The 18,895-nt window shown below is 39.5% G+C and overlaps 1 protein-coding gene and 1 pseudogene across 9 annotated transcripts in view; both read left to right on the top strand.

The window, feature by feature from the left end:
- The window catches only part of LOC124616710 (probable phosphorylase b kinase regulatory subunit beta), a 187,631-nt gene that overhangs the window by 124,648 nt on the left and 44,088 nt on the right, over nt 1-18,895 (top strand). For all 9 annotated transcript variants that reach the window (XM_047145060.1, XM_047145054.1, XM_047145063.1 and 6 more), the window contains 2 exons: nt 498-640; nt 16,334-16,536. In XM_047145060.1, the coding sequence (XP_047001016.1) occupies nt 498-640; nt 16,334-16,536 (346 nt within the window). The remainder of the gene's footprint in view (nt 1-497; nt 641-16,333; nt 16,537-18,895) is intronic.
- On the top strand, nt 5,350-5,466 carry LOC124616821 (annotated as a pseudogene).

Raw genomic sequence — 18,895 nt, 5'->3', positions numbered from 1 at the left:
GATGAAGGCTGTGGCTGAAAGCTTTGTGTAAATGTCTTTTAATTGTGCCTGGCTGCAACTTAACATGTCATCTTTACGGTAAGTAGCAATCCATATTTTCCTACATTGTTGTTATTCTTACCTAACATATTCAGAAGAATGATGTGTGTGATTTCATGAAACTGTATTATTTCAGTGATTGTGTTGATTATTTGATCTTGAACAAATATTATTATTATTATTATTATTATTATTATTACTACTATTACTATTACTGTTAACTTATTATTACTATTACTATTAACTATTTTTGTCACGTTTGAATATCATTAACTGGCCACCGAAATAAGCTCTCAAGAAATTAATATTCATTATGAAATATCAGTACAAACATTTGTTTTACAATGAGTGAGAATAAAAATTTGAAGATGCGGCAGTTTCAGTCACTAGAGTCATTTTATTTACCTTTTTTACTGGTCTGTGCATATACATAAAGTCAAATGAGTGAATTATTGCAGTGGAGGAGCACATAACAAAACTTTATCAACAAGCCGGGAGCCTGCTGTACTGGGTCACTGTGCGATACTGCAGCAGTTTACTACACCACACAGTGGACAGCATCAGTCCTTTCATTACAACAGTACTTGTACATGGAAAACAGGTATTTTATTAGTAATATGTGATAAAACCACAAATTTATTTATGATATAATGTTCACAGCATCATGCAGCCTTAAAGCTAATTAAAATATTGAAATTCCAATGAGGTCCTTTTGTTTTTATCATTGGGAATGGGAAAAAAAATTGACTGCTAAAGGTATTAAGTGAGTGGCTTTCTATACAGGCACTGACATAAAATGTAATCACACTATAAAGAAAAGAGCAGGTATCAGCTGAAAGAAATTAAAACTGCCTTCCATTGAAAACCTAGTGAAAACTGTAGTAACATGGTACTGAACAACATGCACTTCTCTTTTACCATAGAGCTAGACTCAATGAGATAAATCTCATACCTAAATCTGTTAACAGAGTTAAAAGATTGTTGTGGCTGAGCACCACATATCATTCTTACAGCACATTGTTGAGCAATGACAGTTTTCTTCCTATAGATGAATTATCCCAGAACATTATTCCATAGGACATCATTGAGTGAAAATATGTTAACTTACCAATTTGTCTTTCTTCAAGATTTGCAGTGGTTTGAAGTGCAAATGTGGCTGAAATTAGTTGTTTTAAGAGTTCAAGAATGTGTTTTTTCCGGTATAAATACTGATCATCATGGACACTAAAAATTTTTGTAGTTTCCACCCTAGTTATTATTTCCTCACCACATGTAACATGTATGATTGGTGTAGTATCTCTAGATGTATATAAGTGAATATGTTGCATTTTTTTTAAAATTGGAAGTGATATCAGTTGCAAGAAACCTTTCAATAATACTGTTATGAACATTACCATTTCTTATGTTGTTGTATGCTAGGTTGGATTGATTACAATAGTAATGAATACTCTCGTCGTCAGGGACTGATGAACTCAACAGTTTTGTCCCATAAGACGTTACCACAAAATTTGCCACACTCATCATCAAAGCAACATTAGACCTTAATCATTCTTTCCTTATCATCCACTCTCCCCAGCTGCTGTAATATGTCCCCTTCTCTGAAATAGTTGTCAGATCAACTCATTTGTTTCAATAAAAGGTACAGGCAATATGAATCACCAGCTGAAATGTACAGCCATTTTTGCACTACTAATACCGAGTGAGTATCTCAGGCCAGTCCACTGAAGATAACCAGTTACACAATCACTAGCAACTGAGGTCATAGTGTTAAACTCGATTAACGAAGCACAGAAATGAAAACCCCAGATCCCAAGTCATCTTACACAGCAGCAAGGGTAGTATTTGCGGTCCAAAAGCAAAGTCCAAGATGGTCAGCAATACGCAGGGTGTGATAAGCATTCAGGCAGGAGCATAATAATGGAGGTAAGAGTGGCCTTTGGAGCCACTTTCATTATCTCCTGAACTAGTGGCACATTCCTTTGTCATATGGGACTAAGAAAGTGAGGTGGGAAGACCATGTGACTCTGCATAGGTTTGCTAATGATGCCAAACTGTGAGGCAAGCTCCAGGTGCAATGCATTGTGTGCTGTACTGTTCCTGCCGAATAATAGAACCATCCCCTAATACTGAGTGATCCTAGTGTGTCAGTGTCAGTTACAGCATGGAGGAAGAGATAAGATCATGATGGAAGTGTGGACCATTGGTGGCAATTGCATCTCATTGTGATTGGACAATGGTTAGGCCTCTCTGGCAGTGGGTGAAATCCCTGGGATCACGACCCAGGAAAATGACTGTACTGCATAATCAGAAAATCCACATGGTTGTAACCAGATGTTGTGTGAGATGACTGCAGTGGTGATGATGGCTGCTAAAAGGGCAGAGAAATTGTATTCTGAAGTGAGACTGATGTGGAGATAGAAGGCAGTGGTGTGTTCTCTTACTGAACAATAACCTCCAGACAGATGTTTGGCCAAGGGAGAAACCAAAAGGATCCATCATGAAATGGCCTTGCTGTTGCATAAGTCTGCAGTGATAATGGCGATGGTGGTGGTATCGTGACATATTGATGCCACCTTAACTGAGGAGTACAGCGTTAGTTAATTCTGCTTCGGTGGCTATCTCCCCCATGGGATTGGGCATCTGAGTTTTAAAGAAGCATAGCATTCTCTTTGGCTCTTTGTTAGAAGCCAGATGGAAAGATGCCATAGAGAACTGCTATTGCCTCCTGCTCAGTTTGAGAATGCTTATTCTGCCTGTTGTTAACATCTTAAATGCATATATAACAGACCACTATGTCCCTGAGGCATCACTTTGGAAGAGCACTGCTCGAATACTAAGAGACGAAGTATCCGCTACAAGAATAAGGGGACACTTAACATCAAATATTGTTAGTACAGGAGCCAATTGCAGGCAACCACTAACTTTGGTCAAAGCTGCTTGACCGGCAGCAAGCCATTGAAAATGTGCTCCCTTTTTCTTCAGGTGATATGATGGAAGTTTGTCTGTGGTCACGTGCAGTATAAACATAGTGCAATCTTTTGCCTTTGTTAAGAAAGCAGGTCTTTGAATACTAAGGAAAAGGCAATTGATTTATCACTGCTATGTGCTCCTGTGTGCCCCAAATACCTGATTCATGTAGTATGACCACCCTTGAAGAAACAGCATTTGACCAGATTCCAAAGGAGACATGTCTGGCAGACAGCTACCATAAATGCTGTGGATGCTGTGCTTGAGTCCTCCCAGATTCAATAATATTATCTAAACAGTTCACACAATAAGAATCAAGTGTGTGATACCCTAAAAAGATATGAAAAAAGACTGTACAATTAGTAGCCCTTGGCCAAATTTTATACATGTTCCACTTTATAATATGGGAAGTCAAAAAAATGGCTCTGAGCACTATGGGACTTAACATCTATGGTCATCAGTCCCCTAGAACTTAGAACTACTTAAACCTAACTAACCTAAGGACAGCACACAACACCCAGCCATCACGAGGCAGAGAAAATCCCTGACCCCGCCGGGAATCGAACCCGGGAACCCGGGCGTGGGAAGGGAGAACGCTACCACACGACCACAAGATGCGGGCATGGGAAGTCACAGCGCTGAAATTCATGGTAAATTGAACTTGAATAAACCCGCAAACAGATGTTAGGTGATGATTTATTAACATTAGCAGCATGTTCAGGTGGTTCTACTAAGGAAGAAAGCATTCTTGTAATATATATTAAGAACAGGCAGTAGAAGCGTACCCGGGCTGCTGAAACCTGTCACCTCAAGGTCACTCCCCAAATGCCGTAGAGTTGGTAATACAACTAACAAACAAGTGAGGAAAGCAACCAATAACAGCACCAAACAAAAGCTGGTTCTGGCATCAACGCTACCACGTTGCCATCTTCCATGTAAACATTGTATGTTAGTGCGCAAATGCCTGCTGTTGTGTTGTGTGGTGTTACTGCCTCGACTACAGTTTTTGTTTGTTAAACAATGTCACCAAAACGATGTTGTTCACCAAGCGACAATCCATTGTGTCATGGAGCACACGCGAGTTTTACAGCTAAGAAAAATAATTTGTTTCTGTTCTTGGGCATGCATCGATTCCTGCCGATAAAGTTTTAGGGCATACGTCAAAAACACTAGGACTCAGTGAAAGAACAGTTATAAGGAAAGGGGTGCTACTTCAAGACTTACAAGACAGCGAGGTAAACTATGTGGAAGAAAGCCTCTGTGGGAGAAACAGTGTGTTTTTAAGTTCTCTGGGAAAGAAAAAAAAGCAGCCTCGTCCTTTTACAGATATTGATTCTTTCCAATCCGATGCAATTCGTCAGCACGTATATGGATACTATAAAAGGAAAGAATACTCCACAATAGCAAAGCAGCTAATTTCTTTAAAAGAAAGTGAACTTTTCTCAGGAGGGAAAATGTCACTTAAGATGATATTAAAAAGTACGGGCTCCCATTTTAAAAAGTTAGATGGACAAAAACTGTTACTTGAAAACGCTCATGTCGTTGCAGCTCATTCCATTTTCTTACACAAAATTGTAGGAAGTGACCCACATTCAGTCATATGGTAAGACGGAACCTGGGTCAACGTGGGAGAATCAGTTGAGAAATGCTGGACAGATGATACTCCGATTACTAGCGGTAATCAGCCAATAGGAAGAGGATCCTGATTAACTGTGACCCATGCAGGATGTTCAAATGGTTTTGTGTCCGAAGGACTTTTAGTTTTTTGATCTAAAAAGCAGGTGACTATCATGAGGATATGGACCACACATGGTTTCTACAGTGGTTTAAAAACTTGTTGCTCCAGTTTAGTGTTCCAACAGTGTTTGTGCTGGACAATGCATTGTACAGTTCCGTGATTTTTAGATAACACTCCCATCACTAGTGACTGTAAGGAAACTATGGTGCAGTGGTTGCAGGCGAGACACATTGCTGCAGACATGAGCATGACAAAGCTGCTGTTATACTTGCTCATAAAACAAAATAAGCCTGTGACGCCTAAATACGTTGTAGATGGAATTGCAAGCGAACAGGGTCACTTGGTAATTAGGCTACCACATTATCACTGCCATTTTAATCAAATCGAATTGGTTTGGAGTGAAGTCAAGGCATACATTAAAAGTAACAATAAGACTTTCACTATAACAGAAGTGGAAAGACTGCTGCGTAAAGGTCTTGCTACTGTAGACGCTACATCATGGAGGAAAAAAGTAGACCATGTTGCTAAACTCATAAGAGAAGCACAGATTATAGATGGCATTATAAATGAAAACAAACAATTAATGATTTCTCTTAATGATGATGGGCAACGGCCTTGCCGCAGTGGATACACCGGTTCCCGTGAGATCATCGAAGTTAAGCGCTGTTGGGCGTGGCCGGCACTTGGATGGGTGACCATCCAGCTGCCATGCGCTGTTGCCATTTTTCGGGGTGCACTCAGCCTCATGATGCCAATTGAGGAGCTACTCGACCGAATAGTAGCAGCTTCAGTCAAGAATACCATCTTATGACCGGGAAAGCGGTGTGCTGACCCCACGCCCCCTCCTATTTGCATCCTCCTCTGAGGATTATATGGCAGTCGGATGGTCCCGGTAGGCCACTTGTGGCCTGAAGATGGAGTGCTTTTTTTTTTTAATGATGATGAAGACAATAATTTTGGTGCCTATTCCTATGACAGTGAAGGAGAACTGGACAGTATTGTGCCGTTGACATCATAAATTGGCGAGTTTAAATGTACACAGAATTAATTCTTTGTCTCTGCAGTTGGGTAGGCTATGCATGTTTTGCTTTATTTCTTTGTATGAGTGTAGATAGCTTGTTGTTTGGTATGCTTAGGTTTACATTAGTATACGACGTTTTACGTACAGCTATTACAGTAACAATTTGAACGACTTTTCACAGATATTGTCATTAACTTCGGTTGTTTTTATTTCCCGGTTTCATATACTATCAAACGCTGAGTCTCCGTCATTGTTCTCTCCATTGTTATAAAAATGTACTTTGTTGCACTTAACGTATAAACGTTGATCGTAGCTTTCGTTTACAAAATGTATTTCAGAGTTGCGGGCGTGTGCGGTGGCAGCTATTGCAACCTCACTACCGCAGTGTAGCCAACCACACGCGAGCTGTCAAGTGACATGTTTCACCAGCCCACATAACCTAAATAAAACTACTAAAAATAGTGTCAAATAGATAAGCACACAGTGACACTCCCAACATTTGCAGTCACAGAATCCAATCACTAGGAGAGGGGAAGTTGTCAACAACAAGTAATAACCAGCAGAGCACTGGGCGAATAGTGCAAGGGATGAGGCACAAAAACTACTAAAAACCGAAAATGAACATCAGATAATAGATGACCCCATTAATAAAGGCAAACCCTGTAGTTTGTTGTCGCAAGAGTAAAGCACTGGAGGCGGTCAGTTGTATACTAAACTGGTGCAGGTCACCATACAACTTAAGTGCTAGTGTGTGATGTCTATAACATGGCCTAGTTCAAAGTCAGTGAGGTGTTAACTATGTTGTCTTTTCACCTTAAAGACATTCTTGACTAACATCACTTAGTGCCACTATTATGTGACTGGTGTGAAATCTGAATAGGTATCATCTTTCAGAAGTAGAAACATGCCTAGCAACTTCTGTTCATGTCGCACAACTCCTTCTTGCACTTTCTCTTTCATCAGTATATATTGTCAGACTATCTGTTGACTCATCATTCTTTGCTGTGCTGTTTATCATCATCATGTCAGGCAGCACCTGATTTTTGGATATGCTAGATTGCAAGAATGCTTTCCTTTCTCTGTAGAACCAACTGAAGATGCTGCTTTAATGCAGCGAAACTGGTTGTTAATAAATCATCACTTAACAGCTGTTTGTGGGTTTACTCAAGTCCCATTTACTATGCCATATTATACATTTTAATGCTTTTTACTGGACACATTTATCAGGAGTATGACATTGAGTATCTCCCTAATAACAGAATCAGCATTTTACTGTCTCCATAGTTTCTCCTGATATAGAGAAAACGAATAAATTATGAGACAGAACTGCTGGACCCTTTTCCTCATTAAAGGTGGGTCCCTACAATCCTGGGTTCTGAGTTACCTGTCAATTCTTTTTATCCTCCCCTACCTACCCTGCTCATCTTCCTGAGGAAGGAACTATTAGTTCTGAAAGCTAGGATGTTACATCTAGTGTGTCACTTTAACTTTTGTACGTGTATATCAGCAGTACTACACATTCCACCTACTTAAGGTAAGTACTGGCCAGAAATCCTGTCTTATAATTGGTTAGTTTTCTTGACTGAATTCTCCTGAGACTGGTGGGATTGAAGCCTCTTTGAATTATATGACGTAACTGTAATAGTCTTCCAACATTTTTGACATGCAATCAGATGGAAAAGTTTCAGGGTTCATGAGAGATTCCAACTTGTAGTGAAAATGAATTAGTTCAGATTCTGCCAAGCAAGGGGGAAAAAAGAACAAGAACACTGTCACTTTGGGTTGTGTACCTGGAAAATCATTATGTGCTGGTAGGGTCATTGTCGATATGCCGACGGATCTTCCTTTTCATGTTTATATGTTTGAAACTGTGGTGGCGCCAACTTGAAAACAGGCTGTACTGGCTGTTGTGTTTGCATTCTGACATTCCATACTTATTTTAACTTGCATCATAGGGAGTCAGTCTTTGTTTGTAATTCTGTCAGACAACCTGCACCAGCATTTTGCCATTCAATACAATTGTTGGTCCAGACTTACCATGACAGAAGTAGTTCACAAACTACCTCTTTCGTTACTCCCAAAACACACAGAATATGAGTCAACACTTGAAATGTGAGGAATTTATGTGCTACTAATACTGATCCATGGAAGGTCTGCCATTTCTTATATACTCACTGCCAATTTAACATCTAGCTGTAGAACCCTTTACCAAAGCACAGACCAGAAAATCCCAGATATCAAACCAAGTGATTTTACATAGCAGCAGCATCACAGTTGTAGTTCAAAAGCAAAGCTCAAGTCAAGATCCAAAAGTGTGCACAGCATGGTAGGTGTTTATTTCTGGTATCTCAAAGACTGATTAAATGACAAAAAGAAACTGTAGACATATAGATTTGGCATAGCACTTTTTGTCACAGACTGTTAATGTAAATAAAGCATCAAGGCAAGTAATACACTTAATGTAACTTCAAAGGTTGCGTATCATATGCACACTAACTTACTTTTATCTAAAATCTATTCCAAGGGTTACAAAAGTAATATATGTAAATGCTGACCATTTACATAAAGAGTTTTGAACATATATTTACACCGAATGTAGTTACAGTTTAAGGATATCATTGGAACAGCACGAGCTCCCTTGACTGGAATGCCATTTATTTTGTCTTAGAATTGCTTGGTAGACAAACTGTAGTAAGGCACAACTTTTCTTGGATCATTTCACAACTGGAGATTGTTCTCCTTATACCTTCACTCTGCATTCTGTCTCCTAGCACTAGGCCAAGAAGTGACCTCAGAAACCTCATCTCAGCTGCTTTAATGCTTCTTTAATCTCATTTCCTTAGGATGAGTTTTCGTTATCATAGATAAGAGCAGACTTATTTATCACATTGTATAGTCTTAGTGTTACCTCTTTCCTCATAGTTCTACCAAGATGCCACCTTATACAACCTTTTGTAGTATTATTTTTCTGTACACTTTGAACCACATCTCAATTAGTTTTGTTAATTGATATTTTTGTCTCAAGCTATTGAAAATTGACCTGTTTTATTATTTTATTGTTTAATACTATTTTTTTCTTCTACATCCACATCTACATAAATACTTTACAAGCCACTACGTTTATGGCAGAGGATACCATGTACCACTAGTAGTCAATTTCTTTCCTGTTCCTCTCGCAAATGAAGTGGAGAAAATGACTATCTGTATGCATCCATACAAGCCCTGATTTCTTTTATCTTGTCTTCGTGGTCCTTATGCAAAATAGACTCATTCTCCACTCAGCAGAAAATGCTTGTTATCAGAATTTTCTCAACAGCATTTCATGTAAAGTACCTCATCCTTCCCTCAGGGTTTCCCATTTGAGTTCACATAGCATCTATATATGTAGCAGTGCTTTTTGGAACTGCATCAATGTCATTCTTTAATCCAACCTGGTGAAGATCCCAGACATTCAAGCAGTACTCAAGAATCAGCTGCACAAGCGTCGTATATTTGATCTCCTTTGTATACAAGCTACATGTTCCTAAAATTCTCCCAAAAAAGTGAAGTTGACAATGTGCCTTCACTAGTACTGTCCTACATACTCATTCCACTTCATATCGCTTTGCAATGTTATGCCTAGATATGTAATCAAGTTGACTTTAAAAAGGTGCACTTCAGTAATACTGTATTCTAACATTACAGGACTGTTTTTGCTACTCATCTGCATCAACTTAAATTTCTCTACATTTAGAGCAAGCTGCCGTTCAACACACCAGATAAAAATTCTGTCTATGTCATGCTGCATCCTTCTACTGTCACTCAACAGTGATACTTTCCCATATGCTACAGCAAACAGTTACAGACAGCTGCTTGGCCCAGAGAGAGAGAGAGAGAGAGAGAGAGAGAGAGAGAGAGAGAGAGTGTGTGTGTGTGTGTGTGTGTGTGTGTGTGTGTGTGTGTGTGTGTGTGTATCATGCTTCCTCCTGTGCACTCCTGATGTTACACTTGTCCATCATGAACACTCGCTGTCGAGGGCAACATAATTGGAACTATTACTTAAAAAGTCTTCAAGCCACTCAAATATGTGGGAACCTGAAACTTCCTGGCAGATTAAAACTGTGTGCCCGACCGAGACTCGAACTCAGGACCTCTGCCTTTCGCGGGTAAGTGCTCTACCATCTGAGCTACCGAAGCACGACTCACGCCCTGGTACTCACAGCTTTACTTCTGCCAGTATCTCGTCTCCTACCTTCCAAACTTTACAGAAGCTCTCCTGCGAAACTTGCAGGACTAGCACTCCTGAAAGAAAGGATATGTGGGAACCTATTTTGAATCTCAGACCTTCAGTAGCAGTCTACAGTGGGGCACTGTGTAATTTCCAGAAATCTGCAAATATGTGATGTACCTGTTGTGCTTTATTCATGGTTTGTGGGATATCATGTGAAATAACAAGTTAAGTTTTGCATAAGCGGTTCTTTCTAAATCCAGCTATGAGGGGATATGTGGGAGGCTTGGAGGTTGTTGTTGGACTGCCACTATCCATCACCTCTACAACATCCTCCAAACCTCCCCCACATCCCCTCATAGCTAACAAACCCTGCCCCACAGACCTACTACACTTACCTCACTACTAAAGCTCCTTCCCACCACCATATGGAATCCAGAACTCAAACAGACCTGAAACACAGTCGTGAACCTTTCCTCCAAAAGCCTTAGCTCTGCAGAAATATCAGTGCTTTCCAAAGGCCTCACCTTTTGCCCCACTCCCAAATTCAGTCATATGGAACTTGGTAGATACCTTCTCTCCTTCTTCCTGTCCCTACAATAGAAAAACTTTTTGTCGCCAACCCTACCAATCAGACTCAATCAGAGACCAATGTTGAACCCTCCTTGACTCATTTCACTGTTCCATCCAACTGTGATCCACCCCCACTGCCCCCAAATCATGCCCTGCTAACCTTCCAGAATTTATAATCTTGAACCTTGCCTCATCATCATTCCCAAAATCCCTCAACATGCAAACTGACCTTACATCCATGGTACAAACAGCAATCAACCACCTAAGAGCTGATCCGGACCTTATAACCCTACCTGGTGACAAAGGCTCTACCACTGTTGTTTTGAACTGTGAAGATTAGCTGGCGGAAGGACTCCACTCACTGCCAGACTCATCCACCTACAAACCCTACCACATTGACCCCATTTCAGAAATCCAACAGGATCTCCAGTCTCTTCTTAAGTCCTTAGGCTCATCCCAGAACCTCTCCCTGGAGTCCATTTCTCTCCTCACTCCTACCACTCCCCACACTCATATCTTCTACATGTTTCCTATAAAGTCCATAAACTCAACCACCCAGGATGCCCCATTGTGGCCAGTTACTGAGCCCCCACTGAGAGAATCTATGCTGTCATAGACCAACACCTTCAGCCTATTACTGACAACCTGCCCTCCATTATAAAAGACACCAGCGATTTCATCCATTGACACTCTGCAGTTCCTGCTCCTTTAACACATGGTGCCCATGACATTACCACTGTTGAACACTGTTGTTGTTGTGGTCTTCAGTTCTGAGACTGGTTTGATGCAGCTCTTCATGCTACTCTATCCTGTGCAAGCTTCTTCATCTCCCAGTACTTACTGCAACCTACATCCTTCTGAATCTGTTTAGTGTATTCATCTCTTGGTCTCCCTCTACGATTTTTACCCTCCACGCTGCCCTCCAATGCTAAATTTGTGATCCCTTGGTGCCTCAGAACATGTCCTACCAACCGGTCCCTTCTTCTTGTCAAGTTGTGCCATAAACTCCTCTTCTTGCCAATTCTATTCAATACCTCCTCATTAGTTATGTGATCTACCCATCTAATCTTCAGCATTCTTCTGTAGCACCACATTTCAAAAGCTTCTATTCTCTTCTTGTCCAAACTATTTATCGTCCATGTTTCACTTCCATACAAGGCTACACTCCATACAAATACTTTCAGAAACGACTTCCTGACACTTAAATCTATACTCGATGTTAACAAGTTTCTCTTCTTCAGAAACGCTTTCCTTGCTATTGCCAGTCTATTGAACACTATCTTTCCTAATTCCCGATGGATTCCAGACCTACAACCTCCTTCCTAATTGCCATCACCAACTATATCCTCACCCACAATTACTTCTCCTTTGAAGGCATTACCTACAAACAAATCTGGGGTATGGCTGTGGGCATTCACATGGAACTGTCCTATGCCAACCCATTCATGGGCCATCTAGAAGACTCCTTCCTAAATGCCCAGAATCCCAAACCCCTCACCTGATTCTGATTCATTGACGACATCTTCAAGATCTGGGTTGAGGGTGAGGGCACCCAATTCACATTCCTCAAGAACCTCAACACCTTCTCCCTCATTTGCTTCACCTGGTAATACTCAAACGAACAAACCACCTTCCTCAATGTTGGCCCCACCTTGAAGATGGTTACATCAGTATCCCCATCCATATCAAACCTACAAACCATCAGCAATACCTCCACTCCGACAGCTGCCATCCATTCATACCAAGAAGTCCCATCCATACAGCCTAGCCAATCATAGCTGCTGCATCCATTATGACAAGCAGTCCCTCTTGGAATATACCAAGGCTCTCACTGAGGCCTTCACAGACAATAATTACCTTCCCAACCGTGTACAAAATTCTACAAAAACAGATCTCCCATGCCTTATACCTCTCCAGTCATCCACCACCTCCCAAAGTCACACTATTGGACCACAGAAGAGCATTCCCCTTTTGACTCAGGGATACCCAGCACTGGAGCAACTGAACCACATTCTCCACCAGGGTTTTGACTACCTCACGTCGTGACCTGAAATGGAGAATGTCCCATCCATTATCCTTCTCACCCCTCCCACAGTAGTATTCTGCCATCCACCGAACCTACACAATATCCTCCGCCATCCCTACACAGCTCCTGCTCCCAAACACTTGACCCATGGCTCATACCCTGTAATAGACCTAGGTGCAAGACCTGTCTTATACATTCTCCCACCACCACTGTCCATTCACAAGCATCACCAACCCCATCAAAGGCAAGGCTACCTGTCAATCCAGTCATGTGATCTACAAGCTAAACTGCAATCACTGTGCTGCATTCTACTTGGGCATGACTACCAAAAAGCACCAACGAACTGTTGTCAATAAACAGATGGACCACCTCATTGCTGAGCATGCTGCCCAACTTGACTTTCTTCATTACAATAACTGCTTTACTGCTTGTGCCATCTGGATCCCTCCCACCAACACCAGGTTTTCTAATTGCGCAGGTGAGAACTCTCTCTGCAATATATCCTATGTTCCCGTAACTCTCCTGGCCCCAACCATCATTAGTTATCCTTACCCATGTAATCACAACCTTGTTCCCATTCCAGCACTACACCACCTTCTATTCCATCAATTCACCCACAGTCCTTTTACTTCTCTCTTTTCCTGCTAATCCCCGGCCCCCCATCCTGTCCTCCCTCTAATGTTCCGGCTGCACCTAGCTGCCATACCCTCTCTCCACCTTGCCCCTGTATGCTCCAACAAGCAGCACTTTACTGTCCCCCACCCATATCCTGCTCATGTGTGTGTGTGTGTGTGTGTGTGTGTGTGTGTGTGTGTGTTCGTGTCTGTTGCCTATCTCCAATGAAGGCCTTGTTGGCCAAAAACTAAATCTCTGACAGCGTTTTTGTTGTGCTTTTCTGTGATGGCGCTTCAGCTATACGGGATGTAGCAACTGCCCTTTTCAAGGAAATTTATTGTGTTCAGTCAGATTATGTTCTAGAGTTCTGCAGCATACGAATGTCAAGGTTACAGGTCTGTAATTTTGGGGGTTCAATCATTTATTCTTATTATATGCAGGAGTCACCTGCACTTTTTTCCAGTCACTAGAGATTTTATTCTGGTGAGAGATTCGTGATAAATGCAAGCTAGGTAAGGGGTCAGTGCTGTGGAGTACTCTCTGTAAACCAAACTGGATTCTCTGGTAATTCATTGAGGACAATGGGACACGAGCTGGACTTGAAGTACTTCAATAATTAAAACTGAAACCAACAGCTGAACTGTAAATCACATGTTGTTTATTCAAAACGTGCTACCAGTTTCAATGCGAAAAAGCATCTCTTCGGGCCCCAAGTGATCTCTGCAATCAACATACGAACCACAGTGACAAAGACCAACAGAGTCTTCAAATGGAAACAGTGCATCTTATTAAGCATGTTATGCCATCATGTGCAACCAAGAAAGTCGATTGTAGCAGAGCCAAAATGAACTTGATTCTGTAACTTCCAGTAACAAGCCCACCAATAGTCAGAAAACAATTCCATTTGGAGCTGGAGACTTACTTGTTTTCAACTCTTTCAGTTGCTTCTCAATGCAAGGGACACCTACTTCTATGTCCGTCCCCCCCTCCCCCTCTTCAGTTTTTGTTTTACTACCTTCTATTAACATATCAGATAAGTCAGTGAGTGATAGGATAGAAGCCTTTGACCGACCTAGCGATTTTACATAGGACCAGAATTTTCTTAGTTTCTTTGAAAGACCCTTTGCTGAGGTTGGATGGTGGAGATTGTTGTATGCTTCACATATCAATCTTTTTATAGATGCATTAATTTCTACTAACTTTTGCCTGTTGACATTTCCATGTTCTCTTCTGACCTGAGAGAGCAACAATCTCTGCTTTTCAGCATTTTCTGAATTCTGCTATTAAACCATGGTGGGTATTTTCCTTCCTTAATCCATGTACTCAGCACATACTGTTTGTATGTGTTTCCTTTCCATTGACATTATTTTTGATTTATTTACAGATGCAACCATTTCATAACTTTGTAAAATGTTATTCAGTTAAAAACATTTTCTTGTAAATGCTTAAACTGCCTGTTAGAAGAATTTAGCCTTCTGAAAATAAAACAGTGTTAATAAACTTGTTCCTTCTCTGACATTTCCTTGGGTTTTTAGAATTACATTTGTCTAGAACTTTGTTGATATGTGTAACAATAAGGACTGGTGAGAGGTCACCCCCCCCCCCTTTTTTGTCCCTGGTTCACAGTCAATAACTCTTCATTTATACTAATTTTAGCATTATTGTATAGTGATTTAATGGCATTCAACAAATTTAGGGTACATTACAGTCAATGAGTATTTGCCATAATTTCATCCTACCTACCTTATCAAAGACCTTCTCATAGTCCAGGAAGAGTAGAAATAGTGATTTGTAGAAATCTCATCTCTATTCTATCAATTGTTTTATACCAAAAGTTGCATCTGCACAGGACATATCTTTATGGAAGTTGCATTAATCTTCTCGTAAAAATGTTTCTGCTATTGGCTGAAGTTTCCTTTTAATGGCAGATGAATAGATTTTGTAAGCAGTACTTAAAATTGACATACAACTGTAATTTGATCATTCGGTTTTATCTCTTTTTTTTATATATACATACATACTTATAATTCTTAACAACTTCCTTGCCTCCAGAATTTTTCCCCATCACTAAATGTCATCCAGAAACAGCACAAATAACTTTTTCCATTTAATACTGGCATATATTAATAAGTTCCAGTTTTATTCCATCTGCACCTTTAGCCTTTCTTTTTCTAGCCTCCTTTAAACTACTTTCTAAGGCTGTCATTGTGATTGAATTATATTGTCCAACACTCACAGTATAGATGTAGAAAGGCTTGTCTTCCTTGGATAATAGCTGCTTGTAATACTGCAACCATTCCTTTCCTGATATTATATCTATCTGTGCAATGTCATTGATTTCACTGGGAAAATTTTTGTATATTTTGAGTACAAACTTTGGAGCTCCAGTTAAATCATGTTCTAATCTGTTAACAGTTCTTTCACAGCTACCTCTGTTTGCTTGTCTAGCAAGTTTGTGAACTACCACTCTTTGTTTAGCTGACTGGGTTGCTATTTTCCTGACTTTTTTGTCTTTTCCTCAGAAACCTGACAAGCGAAATCTTGGATCGCCAGTAAAAATTATTAGTATCAGTTTCAGCTCCTCTAAACACACTTATGTCCTGGAAATGATCAAATTTTCTCATTTGCTACTGTGTAGCCTATAATAGATCTGTTTCCCCCAGCTGACAAAGTGTACTTGTGAATATCTTTATGTGGATGATAAGGTATTAATAATTAAAGTTATTGTGCAGAAATCAATAAGCTGGCATCTGTTTGAATTCAGAATTCACTCTCCATGTTGTCCAGTGGTAGAAGGTACAATTCTGTTACCAATTTTTGTCTTTAAAGTACCAGATATTATCAGATAGTTATTTTTTTCTTGTGTCCTTCAGTGTTCTTTGTGGCTGGTTAGAAAACACCTTTGTTTCTTAATTTTGTCCCTTTGTTGGTGCATATACTCCAATGATGTTGGAATGCAGTTTTCCAGTTTTGAAAATAAAATTATGTCATAATTTGTATGATATGAGAATGAATTAAAACCGTATATTTACAGTATGTGTGATATTTTGTTTGATCCTGGAGCTGGTGGATAGAAATCAACTAGACGTCATCGGTTCTAGTAATATGCAGCCTAAACATGAACAATTTGCTTTGTCTGTTTTTCAGTTAACAGTTGGTGTCATAGGGCAGCAGGAAACAGTGTTTGACAAACCAATGACTCCAGCTGAGATACGACAAGTAATATACTCCACAATACAGCCATATGATGTTATTCAAGCAGTTCTTCAGCAAGAGGTAGTTTTGTACTGTGGACGTCTGATTGCCACCAATCCGGAAATGTTCAAGGGTATATTAAAAATTAGAGTTGGGTAAGTTTCACTTCTGTCATCAAAACACAAATATAATCATTGATTTACTAATTATTAGTGAATTTTGAATTACTTCAGTATAACATTTGAATGGATTTTTATTCAGCTCAAAACAAATGACGGAATCTGTTTGTAGTTTTCATTACCTGTGTTTTAGTGAACATTACCTTGGTCTTTGGATTATAAACAGTATCTCTATTCGACATTAGTGTAGGTGCTGTGAATAAAGCTCAGATGTCGTGATGATTGACATCTTTGCACTGTAAATGGAAAAAACTGTTATTTCTACAAACAAGTCTATTATTTTGTTTAGTATCAGCAGAGCAACATAAAGTGCAGACAACACATGAATTAATATCATTGTAGAGTACACTACTTGACCTAACATTCACATGTTTTAACATTAAAAATCCTGGATATGATAGTAAGGCATCTGAATCTCCACTTTGAGGAAGTGTTTTGATATTTGTTTAATTTTAAAAATAATTCAAAGAGATAATGTAGCATGTTGATTTGATAAACCGGACTTTGAGCTATTAATCTTTGTTCAAGCTAGATACTGAATTTTGTGTTTGATCTTGAAAGAATGTACTGCTGAAAACACTTTGTGAGCTAATTCTATGTTTATTTATGTTGTAATAAAATCAGATTTGTCCAAAATTGTTATAAAAATACCTCACAGAGACAATGGGTGTCAGAGACTGCTAACACACACAAAATAGCATGTTTAAAAATTTTAATAAGCTATTTCAATCTACTCTGTACTCACTATTTAATTTTTTTAAAATACTAATTATAAGTTTGTATTAGAACACTAAGTCAACAACATTACACATATTTTCAAATGCAGTAGTGTTAACATTACACTTTAAGAGGTAATCTTAAATTTGAAGAATTTTGCTGTAAAAAGTACCATTGTTACTAACATATCATGTAATGGTAAAACATATTTTGACATTAAGTGGTGAATGGTTGTAAATAATCAGTAATCTATAATTATTGTTCAAATAATGTGATACAGCGGCATTTTTTATCACAGGCCATAAATATTATGCATATCTCATTTTTTATTATTACTTATTCTACATGACAAAGCCATAGAATGGATACCGTATTTACTCGAATCTAATCCGCACTTTTTTTCCAGTTTTTGTAATCCAAAAAACTGCCTGCGGCTTAGAATCGAGTGCAAAGCAAGCGGAAGTTCTGAAAAATGTTGGTTGGTGCCACCACAACTAACTTCTGCCGTCGAATATATGTAGCGCTACACAGGCATGCTTTGTAGGCACAAAGATAAATACTGGTGCCAAAACCTCTGCGTCAGTAAATAAATGTTTTTTAAAAAAGTTGGAAGACGAGCTTTTTTTCTCAGCCCCGAGTTTCGACCACTGCATTTTCATACATTATCCAATGAAGTAAATACAAATTTCGTATTGTTCATCTTCTAATGTAGCAGAATTTCAGTGTACTACGAAAATCCGACCGGCAAGACTGTTTGGGATGTTTGTCAATATGGCCAACTCTACATTCTGAATTTTTTCCTACCTGTGAGAAGAGATGGTTGCTAATAGGAACCTGATGAAATGTGAATCACATGCAGTATTCTCTTCACCATAAGAATAATACGAATATAAACATTTTGCCATGTATTCTTTCATGTCTGCTGCTATCTCATTTAAATCCTGTCTGCGTAATAAATTACGAAACTAGAGTGAAACAGCAGACGCGAAGAATATACGTATCATGTTATGTTTATATTCGTATTATTCTTGTGCCTAATAGTGATATAGTCAGAATGAAGCACGGCAACTGACTAGATTTTTAAATCTAAGATGACTCTAATTTCTGTGCAGAATTTGATGTACTACAGAAGCAGCCGCAAAGATTTTCAAACGGAGAAAAATTTTCGCCTAACTCTTGTTCAGAACAAGTTCTATCATACGCAGTCTATTATTTGGTTCTTGTTGATCATTATCAAAGAAAGCAGCAGTGTAAGTAACAACAAATAGCAGTCTCTTGTCATTGTTTCACTAATGAGACGATTCCTCCCTTTTTTTAATTGTAAGCGGCGGTAGTGTGCACAAAAGCAAGCCGTGCCGCGAGCGGCGACAGGCTGTAAACACACACTATCAGAATGCGACAGACAATGCATGACACAGTACAGCTTAGAGTGATGTAAACACCTGTAACAAAGAAAACGGCACTTATCAGATCATAGCAAAATAAGCAATCGATTCAAACCAGACGAAGCACACGAAAAAGGAAGGGTACCCGTATAAATACGGATGGAGCGCCTGACGCATAACAATGGCTACCTGGTAAAGCTTTACTGCTAAGCTTACGACTCGAACCAAACTAC

Source organism: Schistocerca americana, chromosome 5, assembly GCF_021461395.2.
Source record: "Schistocerca americana isolate TAMUIC-IGC-003095 chromosome 5, iqSchAmer2.1, whole genome shotgun sequence".
NCBI lineage: Eukaryota > Metazoa > Arthropoda > Insecta > Orthoptera > Acrididae > Schistocerca > Schistocerca americana.
This window is presented reverse-complemented; position numbering and strand designations above follow the sequence as displayed.